The sequence below is a fragment of the Lutjanus erythropterus genome, chromosome 19 (genome assembly GCF_056507025.1).
Source record: "Lutjanus erythropterus isolate fLutEry1 chromosome 19, fLutEry1.hap2, whole genome shotgun sequence".
Lineage (NCBI taxonomy): Eukaryota > Metazoa > Chordata > Actinopteri > Lutjaniformes > Lutjanidae > Lutjanus > Lutjanus erythropterus.
In genome coordinates, this window is record NC_139335.1 from 25018421 (window position 1) to 25030428 (window position 12008).

At 39.1% G+C, this 12008-nt stretch overlaps 1 protein-coding gene across 2 annotated transcripts in view; it reads right to left on the bottom strand.

The window, feature by feature from the left end:
• Nucleotides 1–12008, bottom strand: part of cacna1ha (calcium channel, voltage-dependent, T type, alpha 1H subunit a) — an 83725-nt gene that overhangs the window by 34788 nt on the left and 36929 nt on the right. For both annotated transcript variants that reach the window (XM_084743353.1, XM_084743352.1), the window contains exons 11-16: nucleotides 5212–5363; nucleotides 4453–4638; nucleotides 4250–4367; nucleotides 2072–2227; nucleotides 722–809; nucleotides 284–567 (exon numbers count right to left, since the gene is read on the bottom strand). In XM_084743353.1, the coding sequence (XP_084599479.1) occupies nucleotides 284–567; nucleotides 722–809; nucleotides 2072–2227; nucleotides 4250–4367; nucleotides 4453–4638; nucleotides 5212–5363 (984 nt within the window). The remainder of the gene's footprint in view (nucleotides 1–283; nucleotides 568–721; nucleotides 810–2071; nucleotides 2228–4249; nucleotides 4368–4452; nucleotides 4639–5211; nucleotides 5364–12008) is intronic.

Sequence of the window (12008 nt, forward strand, 5' to 3'; positions counted from 1 at the left end):
TATGTCTTCTCCTTGCCCTGGCTTTTGCTATGTAACTGAGTTATATTCATGCTTTGAATCCTTCTTATAGCTATTTTAAACCCATTTTTTTCCTTTAACTCTAATAGAAGTTCATTTGGGGGTGTCAGACTTATCAGACTGTATTTAAAATAAAAAATCCTTTAAAAAATACTATTTATGGCACCTACATGTATTAATGACTAGATGACAGTGTGGTAATGGACTGATAAAGTTCTGGGGTCCATCTTTGGGGTCAATCCACAGAATGTTTGATGTAACTCACCAGAGACCGCTGGTCATAGGCTAAGGGGTCCATGGAGGTGGAGCTTCCACGGCGAGACTCAGTGTGACCGATTCCTGCTTCAGAAAAGCCTAGTCCCGCCTCACTATACTGTGGCACGCCCTCTCTGTACATGAGGTCCTCTCCGAGGATAGACTCAGGTCCCAGGGAGCTCTTCGGAGTGGGCATGGGTGTGGCTGCCGTGCGCATGATTATGGGAGGAGCCATGGAGCCGCGAGGGTCAACGTGACCGTTGGCTGTCATCATCAGAGAGTACATTTTTAGCTCTGTGGAAGAGAACGAGAAGGAAAAATAAAGTAATTCTTATCAGCATTGTTTATTCATTCAGTTATTTTCTGTTTGAAATTGAAACAATCACAGCAGAAAGAAAAACAGCACAATTTCAACTGAATTAAACGTTATCTCTGTCATTTAACTTACCAGTGTCTCTGAGCTGTTCTACCTTCTCGTCCTCCTCAAAGTTGTCTGATTTCTTCTCATCATCTGACTCCGACCGATTGGCATCACCCTACACCACATACACACATGACAGAAATAAGCATTTCATCTCTATTTCTGTCCCACTTCCTTCTGAGTTACCATCATGGAGAAGATTACAGCCTTTAATTTTTCTAATCAATGCACAGATCACAGGCACATCGAGTATGCGCCTGGGTTGCACATGATAACAGGGCTGGATGAGGAAGAACTGATGATCTGAAACAATCAGTGGATGAGTTAGGGATCGGGTACAATCTTCATTCTCTCATCCCCTTTAAAAAGCAGTGGTGCCTTGTAGGATGTGACACTTTGGTAATTGCAAGTCCGGATCTGCGGCCCTCAGATGATCTACTGGGAGTTAATTAACAGCAAGAGAAGGCCCTCATGCAGCATTCACACAGTTATGGATGAGAGATCCTGTTAGGAATTAGACATTAATCTTTACACCGATCCCCTGACATTAGTGCTGCAATTGTAATAAACCAACTTTTCTGTGCAATTACATTTCCTGAATGATTAAAGAATAAATAAAGTGAAACAGACTGACAAAAGAATGTTTTTTTTTAAGTTTTTTTAAAATTGATGAAATGTCTATGAATGTGTGTCTTCACCAACTTATGTGATGGCACACACAGTGGAAGCGCAAAACACTGTGAAATTTGCCAGAAAAATTGCACTATGACACTGGTTTGCCATTAAGTCTTCATGTACAGTAGTGGGAAGGAAATGTTTTTTGCAGTACACACTCGGAACTTAGAGCCCTATATCTCAAACTACACCTCAATCAAAGTAAAAGTAAGTAGAAAGACTATTATTCTACAGAAGAGTTCATTGCATGAGCGAAACAACCAGCAAAAAAATCAAAAATGCAAGTCTCCTTCAAAATCAATCTACAGCACACTGTAAGAATCCAGCTATTTTACTCTGCAAAAAGAGTCAAAAATGACCAACGCGGGTCAAAATCAGGGTCAGTAACTAGTTACAAGTTACTCCTGACTTGACAACCAAAATCTGAAGGGTTGATCCTTGAGGCCAAGTGGACATTCGTATGAAGTTTGAAGAAATTTCATCAAGGTGTTCTTGAGATGTTGCATTCACGAGAACGGGACAAAAGGATGGACAAAAACAAAACATAACGGCAAAAACTGGGAGAAAAGAAGAAGTCTTCTTTTGTTCATACTATGCATTTCAACACTTTAAAGTCACATATAAAAAAATAAGCCGTCATTAAATGAAAAGTCACTGAATTCAATATTCTGTGGGAAAAAAAAACACTTCAGGTGTTCTCACCTCAGCCTGGAAGCCTTCAACCAAGATGGCCACGAGTAAATTGAAGAGCACATAGTTGCCAAATGTCATGAGAGCAACGAAGTAGAGAGCTGCCCATGGAGAGGTGGAGGCCATGCCGTTATACAACACCACATTCCAGTCCTCCTGGGTAAGAATCTATAGATTGAATGAGACACAGGCACAGAGGTTTAGACATGCGTAAGGAAGGAAAGGAGGGGATGCGGTGGATGGAGGCAGAAATAAACATGGTGAGAGGGAATGTCAACTTTAATGAAGTGTAATTAAAAATAAGAAACGGTAACGATCTGTAGATGTAGAGGAAGGAAAAGACCCAGAGGATCAAAGAAGAGAAGGCACATGGAAAGGTGAGGCAAGAAATGCAGCTTTATTACGCATATTAGCTTATATAGCTCTTGTGGGTTCTATATACTATATAAAACCCAGTTGTGAGCTACTTTTATTGCCATCCTGCCACAATACTTCAACTTCATACACATGGGATTGTTATAAGTTGACATGCAAAGTGTATGTGGGCGTGTGTATGTGTGTGTGTGTGTGTTTGCGTGTGCTTAAATCAATGTGACTGATGAAAGCATTTAAAAGTAGGACGGCGCTCATGATGCAGCATGAAAGCTCACTCCGTCTCTGCCCACTCATAAAACGCTGTGGCAGGAAGGCAATTCTCTGCGCTGTCTGTGTGTATGCATGTGTGCACAGATTTGTGTGTTCTGTAGCTACTCCCCAGAAAACTATATTAAGTATATAGTGTGTGTAACGCCTTCACATGACAGTCAGTTCTGGGTAAAATGCTTTTTCAGCATCTTACTCCTACACACACACCAAAGTGAGACAGTCCACTGCCTTCTGTGTTCTACCTTTCTGCTGACGCATCCAGTATAGAAAAGAGGACAACCTATCTGGAGCGATTGAACAATATCTCCACGTAAGGAGAGCAAAAAATAGAAATAATAGTGAAAGAGGGTGCACATAAGCAGAAATTCTCATTTCATGGCGTTTGACTAATGAGCAGAACACACTCACAAGTTCATATGCACAGATAAACACACTCTAGACTCAGTCTGACACCTGATTTAGGACATCCTGGGATAAAAATGGACACACGCTCACACACTGCCCAGTTGATCTCTTTCAAGGATGTGATGCTACAGCTGCCATTTTTCCCACTGTCATACACTTCCATTAATGTCAATTAATTCACTCTGTCATAATAAGAGCCAGTAGGAGCATAGGGTTTGGCCGGTGTGAACATTTTCAAACTGCTTTGATATTAAACCAAACACCAAACTGGACCAGTAATGCCAAAATTTCTCACGAAATGTTTCACAATAGAAGACTTGAAAGGGTTCTGTCCACTGAAACACTACTGGGCTTTTAATTTGAAATGGAAAGGGAAAATGACTGCTAGTTAGGAAGTTAACTCCACACCACCGCCTGCTCAGCTGTGGTGAGTATATGTGCTGCAGAGACTGCCAACATTTCACACAGCAACCAGCAAACTTAACAAACTACTCTGTGTATTAACATTTCTGTTTTGTGTTCCAAAATGCACTTTGGTTTAGTTAGTGTTTGTAGTCCGTCTGTTCAGAAGGTGGTGATTTATGTTTGTAATTGTCATTTGGTTTATTATTGTTAACCGTGATTGACGTGGCTGTTGCATTTTATGAGGCCAGCTATAATTTCCAACAATATTTTGAATGTCAAAACTCTTGCGGTGAAGGGGTTGATGTCACAGTGGGCTATTTCCTTTCTTTAAACAATTTACAAAAATGTCTCATAGTGATGAATGCTGCTTGATTCAGTTAGTGTTAAATCAGACTGTTCAGGCTCAACCGTAAAGGAGCGTGTTTGAGCTCTTGTTTTGAAGGGAAGCCACTTAAATATCTGCATCGCTGCAAAAACATTTTTCAAATGATGCATGCATGACTGTCAGCTTTAAATACTGCAAGTTCAAGGCAACTTGCGAGAACATTTCTTATGGATTATTATGAACTCTTTTATTTTTCTTTGCATAACCCACCCCACTCATTGATCACTTTTAGTGGGAACTGTTGGGTCATATTGTAAAGAGAAGGGTCTAGATTTGTGCTGTATGAGACATGGTTATCAATTTTAGTGTGGTAAAAGTACTGATACACTCACAAAACTAACAAAACTAACCTGGAACACAGTGACGATGGCCCACAGTAGAGAGTCAAAGTTCTTGCGGTCAGGGATGGTGTCTCCATTATCCGTCTGGAGGCTGAATTTACAGCCAAACAGATGCATACCCAGTATACTGTAGAAAACAAACAAAATGCTTTCACCATAATTTTAATGTATGCATTTTGATGGATTTGTGCGTATGGTGTATGTGTGCGTACCTGAAAGTGAAGATGAAAAGCATCAGCAGCATGCAGAATGTGGCCACATTGTCCATGGTCTTCATCAGCACCACCAGTTGTCTTCTCAGAGCGGGGAGGAAGCGAACCAGCTTCAGAACACGCAGCAGACGAAATGTCCGAAGGACTGACAACCCACCGTCTGCTTGACCAATGATCTCCCACACACTGAGAACCAAACGCAACAATTTATCTTAAAACACACTTGAATCTCTTGGAAGTTTGAAGTAGTTTTTCTGTCTAAATTAACCCCATATGTACATATAAAAGGGTCAGTCCTCCAACACTGCAAATTTGTTTTGAAGGAATTCATTTTTTAGTAAATCTGGAGTAATTATGAAGGTAATTCTTCTTCAGTACTGCAAGTAACATGACTACACATTTCAAAAAGGTCCCATGATCCAATATGAGCAAAACCAAACTAAATAACAGCCATACAGAAAACCTCATATCTCAACAGGAGCAAGAATCCGCTGTGGCAGCAAGTAAAGCTGCTTCTGTGTGATTCATCACAAGCATGTCAATCTTAGCTATTGTAAAGATGGATGCTGCAGCAGCGAACCTGACACTCGAAATCCAATGACTGACAAGTTGGAGAAGAAATAAGAACAGGGGGTGCTTTTTAAATCCCAGCTTAGCAATCGTCTGGTTTGTGAAATCTAGAGTGATTGGAACCATGTTTTTATTGTCTTTGCACTGAATTATAAATAATAAAGTTAAGGCCACGTGGGCAAATATTACCTGATGATAACGATGATGCTATCAAATATGTTGTAGGGGTTCCTGATGTATCCAAACAAGCCAAAAGCAAGCAGCATGAAGCCCATCTCCAGGACAAACATACTGGTGAAAACGATGTTACTGATCTCTAAGACATCTGTCAACTCCTCGGGCTGTGAAGAAGGAAAGGAAGAAAACAAACAAAAAAAAAAAGAAAGAAGGAAAGCAAGAAAGAAAGAGAGACAGAAACAACAAAGCAGGAAAAGAAGAGTTAGTTAATATCTCCAGTCTATTATTTCAGAGTAGTAAAACGCTTCTGGTATTAGTGGCGTGAGCCGAGACATTATCAATCAAGTTCGGCGCTGCAGTCAGCCCCAATCAATCAAATGGAACCAACAGCACCAATCCATCACCGCTGATCTACTCTACTTACCTCAGAGCACAGTCACTGATCCAGCAAGACATAACTGAGGCCCTCTCATAAAGCATGTTGTCAAAGTCTTTTGTGAAAAACACAGCAGTTTTGTACTCTGGTAAACCCAATATGGGGGCCCATCCTCAACTTAAGTTTATAGTGATCTAAAGGTGCTGATTCAGATCAAAAGATTTGACTTCAATTCCAGCTTTGTTTTGTACAATGTACATGTGTAAACATTAACATGAGATAAGACAGAAGTATATATATATGTATAGTTTGAGTCAAAAGTTTTTTTTTCCAGTTCCAGGTCCAGTTCAGTTTTTTTTATAAACTTGTAATAAACATAATCCTCTCCAACATTCACATCTTTCACTTTTCCTTGTTTGTATCTTGATTCAATGCTGACAAGCTTTGTGCCGTCTGAACATTCAAAATGAATAAATAATTATGACCCTCAGACAACTGAATCACTCTAAACCATAAATGCTTGCACTCTGTAGTGAGCCACGCAGCTTGTAAAGCCCTTCAGTGTGTGACTTTTATTTTCATGTCACGCATGGCAGTCTCATTAAAACACATTGTGATTCTTTTCATGTGGGATCAACGAGCAGTAGGCCCGTTTTGGTTCCTGGCCCACTGCGTATAAGAGCAGGCAGACCATATTGTGGACTCATAAACACAGTGAGAAGATTAATATAGAAAATCCCAGACATCCTGCTCCTGTTCCTACCAGACAGAGGGGTTAAAATTCAGCCTGGGTTATTCTGCACTATCAGCACCCTGCAGAAACATCCAGTTTTGCATGTACATGCAACATGTAACATGTTATGCATATAAATAAGCTTAATAAAGCAGGAATCATGGGGAAAAAAATTAGGATTTATAAGTAGGTTATATGTGGTCTAAACATTAATTTAATTACTCCATATGTAAATAAAATAATTCACATATAATTAAACAAATATTATATCAAATGCAGATATATAATAGCACATTAAAATTACAACTTTTACAAAAAAATTAAATCCACTGATGCTTCTACTGAAATACAACTTAGATCATGATCACAGATAGAGGGCGCCAAACTACACAGCCTCACCTCACTCCACCCCAAACACACACAGAGAAGTAAACTACTCCAAACTTTTTACAGCCACATTTCAAACAAGAAGGGGTGAGGGTTTAAGATCAGTGGTGAAAAGCAAATATATTTAACTCAAGTACAGCGTCACTGTACTTTTTTGAGATTCTTTACTTGAGTATTTCCATTTTAAGCTACCGTAGACTTCCACTCCAACACATTTCAGCTCAAAATAATGTACTTTTTACTACAACACATTTATCTGACAGCTATATTTTCATACAAAACATAGAGCTTATATACATAAAATAATTTACATATAACATATGACCTACCCAGCAGTTTATGAAGCAGTAAAAAAAATGCTCCAACTCAACCAGCATTTGAGTAAGGCTTACATGTTAATGAACCACTCTGAAAAGGTACTTACTGCAAAATGGGTTCTTCTACTTTTAATGCTTTGACTAAACTTTATTGCTTAACTACTTCTGTACTTCAAAATCTTTCAGTTGTGGTTTATTTTACAGCACACTGATAAGACATAAGAAGCCTGACTTTGTATTGAATTAGACATAAACTAGAAATAATGTGTTCTTTATTAGACTTTATTGGACTGTTTATTACACCTTTATTATACTTAATTAGAGAGTAATTATGGACACATTAAAACAGAACTGTACTATAAACTTAAGGGTATTGTTTCCCACGGTTAGACTCTTATTAGACTGTGGAGCCACCTATTGACAAAATATTCCTCTACAATTAACAATCAACTAATACTTATGTCCATTAGTTAGTAGAAATGGTACACACATTGCTTTTAAATAGCAAAGCAGCAGATATGTGATTTCACTATAGTACAATTCTGTTGTAATGTGTCCCTAATTACTCTCTAATTCAGTCTAATAATGGTCTCATAAATGGTCCAATAAAACACATATTATTTCAAGTTTTTGTCAAATTTAATACAAAAAATGGCTTGTTAAGTTGTATTATGTACTGTTAAATAAAGTGTGACCATTTTCCTTGCAGAAATTGTACTTGTAATGAAGTATTTTTATAGTGTGGTGTTGTTCCTTTTACTCGAGTCAACACTCTGAATTCTTCTTCCTTCACTGGAGAAGATGCTTGTTGAGTGGAGTGCTAATTCCAGGATCTCACTGCATGGGAAGCTGATTGAGCACACAGCTTTTTGTATCATTTTCAATTTCAAGGATATTTGAGTATTTGTTGTCAGTAAAATACATCACTGTTTGATTAGCTGTGTTGATAAGCGTTCTAATTTTATGCCACGATCGCTAAAGACAAAACACAAACAGCCTATTGGATATTCTGAAACAAAGAGCGTCTCATCCGTTTCTTTCTCAGCTGCAGGAAAAGGTGGGTGTGAGAGCACCAGTCTGAAGGTAGTTGAAGCATTGACTCCTACAGCACAGCTGGCACTGTCAGTATGAACTGGGTTGCTGTGTGTGTGGAGTACACTGTCCCTACACTGCAGTGCAGGCTTGCGTAATCTAAAACACACAACATCTCTCTCTTTGTATCTTTCCTATTTTGGGCTGATGAGCTATTGAGTTAATTGGGACAGTCGTGAAGCAGAAACGCCTGTGCAAAAATAAAAGGGCACAAAAGTAATGTCAGGGTACTCGAGCTTAGATTTCGGTGTGCTGCACGGTGAGGAAAACAACGCCATATTTTAAAAAAAAGAGCTGGACAGACAAGAGAGAGACTATAGCTGTAAGCAGTTTGTTCAAATGGTCTTTCACTGCCCAGCAAGCACATAAAAACTTAAAAGCACTTCAACAAAGCTTTAAAAGAGCTCTCAGCCAGCTATTCTATCTCAAGCAGTCACAGTACAGTAGAGTCACATACATTATTATTTAACAGTGGACGAGTGGCATTTTCATTACCTATTGGCCCGCTCTCTTCACACCAAGGAACTGAAAGAGCATACTGCAGACTTGCAGGGCAACAATTTCCATGAAATGCACGGCTGATTTTATGCCTGATACAACTACAAATATATATTTACTTACTGCTTTACAGTGTGGTTAGAAGACAGAGCACAGTATCGCTGACAGAGTAGGTCAAAACAACACAAAATTAAAGTAGCAATATGTAATACACTATAAGCTATTTATGTCTCTCAATGTAAAGACAAGCCAACTCCTCTGAAGCTGCACACTCTGGAGTTGGAGTTCAGTAACTACCTACCAGACTCCATTAAATTATTGCGCCTATTAATCCATCTAAAAGATTATTAATGATTTCTTATGGCTACTAATGAACACAACTCATTTGGTGAACATTCGGCATTAATTTGAACTCCAGTTAACAGTTAAAGTACAAACAATAACTTAAGTTTTGGGCCAAAGAAAGATACCATGGCTGTGAGTATTTTAACTTAACATGTTTCCTTCAACTCTGATGACATATCATGATCATTTTATGATTTATTACAGGGTATTTATTTCACATCCCTCCTTTAAATACACTAAAGCGGAGGCTAGCTGAAAGCACTGCGACTTCATCATCCTCAGCAATTTGACAACACATTTAGAAAGAAAATGCTACTGAGCTCTCAGGGCCACCATATGAATTGATCAAAGTTAAGAGCTGTTTGTTTGAAGTGCTAAAAATCTCAGTTAGCTTGCATAGGTGCTGATTTAGTGTTTGACTTTTCACGTAAAAAAAAAAAAATTCAAAGCACAAGTTATAAGTTCTGCCACTGGGTGTCCCTCTGACATTAAACCAATGACAAAAGATAGGGATCATGGGAGTTGATGTCTTCAGCCACCATAGCTGATGATAATCTACCTGTTATGGCTCAGGCAGAAATGGTGTTCACGTTTGCCGACGTCTTTCCCAGAATTCATAGCAACTAGCAAGCAACGGAGAGCAAGAAACACACCATCGCCTTAAATAAACTGCGGATTCCTCTGCTTTTGAAAACTGTTGGAAACATTCAGGATGATACAAGGACACAACTCAACAAAATATATAACATAACTTGTGTTTTTGGACATTTTTATGCAGAAATGTTGCATTTACAGCTTTAACTCTGCACTGAATTCTGCTTCCTGTTCGGGTTTATGCCAACATCATGGACAACACAGATGAAGGAAGCAAAGTTCAGGAGTAAATGTTAGAGAAGCAAGTCCTAGCTAGTGGTAAAAATGTGGGCAGGGGCAGTGAAAAGAGACCCTCTTCCCTCTATTGATACAGTAAATCCCATAAAAGTGCCCTTGAGCTGTCAGCTTTATCTGATGGCGTACTTTATTTTGTAGTAGCCAGTTCTAGATTGCCATGGTCATTAGTAACTAAGTGGTTTCAAAATTATTAGAAGCTCTTAAACATATGTCAATATAATTTCTGCGATCTATAATGGTCCCAAATGAGCTCTCTGAACTAATGCTTTAGACGTTACTTTCCTCTACCATCATTAAGCTTGACAGACCAGGTGATCAATCAGAATTAAATACTGTGTCAGTGCCTGCAGGAAGACATTTGAGTGAGTGTTTGGATGTTTGAATACAACTCTACATATGACCCTGGCCTTGAGAACAAAAGCAAACAGAGACATGCACTCACAAGCACACACACATACACATACGTACACACACAGACTGAGCATTAAACTGCGTGATGCTGCATCTTAAACATCAAACAAAGAAATCTGAAACCCACTTTATCCCTGACCTCAGTTTAGCATATATTTAAGAGTGTTTGTGGGGTTTTAATAAGTAGGAAAGTACCTGTCGGCTCTTTTGATAACATAGCACACAATTACCTTAGAGTTTACCTGTATTGTGTATTCTTTTGTGTTTGTGCTTTTCATGCACAAATTTTAAGACAATGATTTTGTAGAGCTTGCAAGCAAATCTGATTTGATTCTCAAATATGATCTTAAGGATTTACCAGCTGTTTTGTGCCATCCATTATGAAAGTATCTGCATGTTTTTCTTAAAGGCATACTATGTAGGATTTTCCACAAAAATAATGTATGTACTCCTCTAAATCATCACTTATGACCCACCACAAGCGTGTGATTGTGTCTGTATTGGCCCTGCCCTCTGCCTGTATCTTCTCATTTTCTCATGGTTTGCTGTGTTCAGGACGTTTCTTGGCGTCAGCCTTTGGGCAGTGATGTGTAGCCCTCAGCCAGTAACAGCATGCAGGGTATGAAGTCAGGACTCTGTAAAACGAAGTGATCAAAGGTTGCACTGCTGTTTCTGTCTCTCTCCTCTACTCAGGCTGTGAGAATTGCAGAGAAAGATACACACACACACACACACACACACACACACACACACACACACACACACACACACACACACACACACAGGCAGATCATACACAGCAACAAAAAAGAGACAGTTCACCCTAAACTCAAAAATACACATTGCTGTAGTGCTATTTATCCATCTAGACTGCTTTGGTGTGAGTTACCGAGTTTTGGAGATATCAGCCGTCGAGGTGTCTGCCTCCTCTTGAATATAATGGAACTAGATAGCACTCAGCCAAGCCCCCAGGAAGAGCGGCGGGCTTTGAAGCCAATTTGACATAGCGGCCAAACCATATAATGACAGCATCATGATGATGTTCTGTGACCCAAAAAGACTTTTCACCCATTGACCCTTAACCCTTACATTGTAGGTTGTAAAATGGCAGATACATTTTTTTGAGTGTCATAACCAATTAACAATGAAATCAAATTATCCCATTCAAGTTAGCAGAGACTTAAATGGAAGTTAGCCACTTGTGCCGAAGGAGGTCTTTACTGTGCTTGCTTTCTGGGTGGCACAATGCAGAGGCATGTGGAATAACTCCAACACTGAAGCTCCATGTGCTAGTGAGCATCTTTCATAGGAATAAACAGAGGACCGCCTCCAATGCTGTATCCAGTTCTCTATAATACATCCACGCACTCAGCTTGTGGTGCTCAAAGCACCAAAATCACATCTGAAAGTCTTATCAGAAATGTCTCTTTCCAAAACTTATGACCCAGTTACTGAAGATAATCCAAAGACCTCGTTCTGAGCAGTTTCATGTAGGAACTAGTTTCTTTCTTAGGTAGAATCTAGCAGAACCACTTTCTGCAGTAGGACCTTGCTCGCAACAAAGTCTGTGGATTATCTCGAGTAACCAGGTCTTGATTTCTGGAAAAGGACATTCCTGTTTAATTTTTTGAAATATATTTTTTTTGCCAATTTGAGCATCAGAAGCTGGCTGACTTTATATTTGAAAGAAAGTCGACATCTCTACAGCTGATGTCTCCGAAACTCAAAATATGTATCTTTGATTTTGGGGTGAACTCTG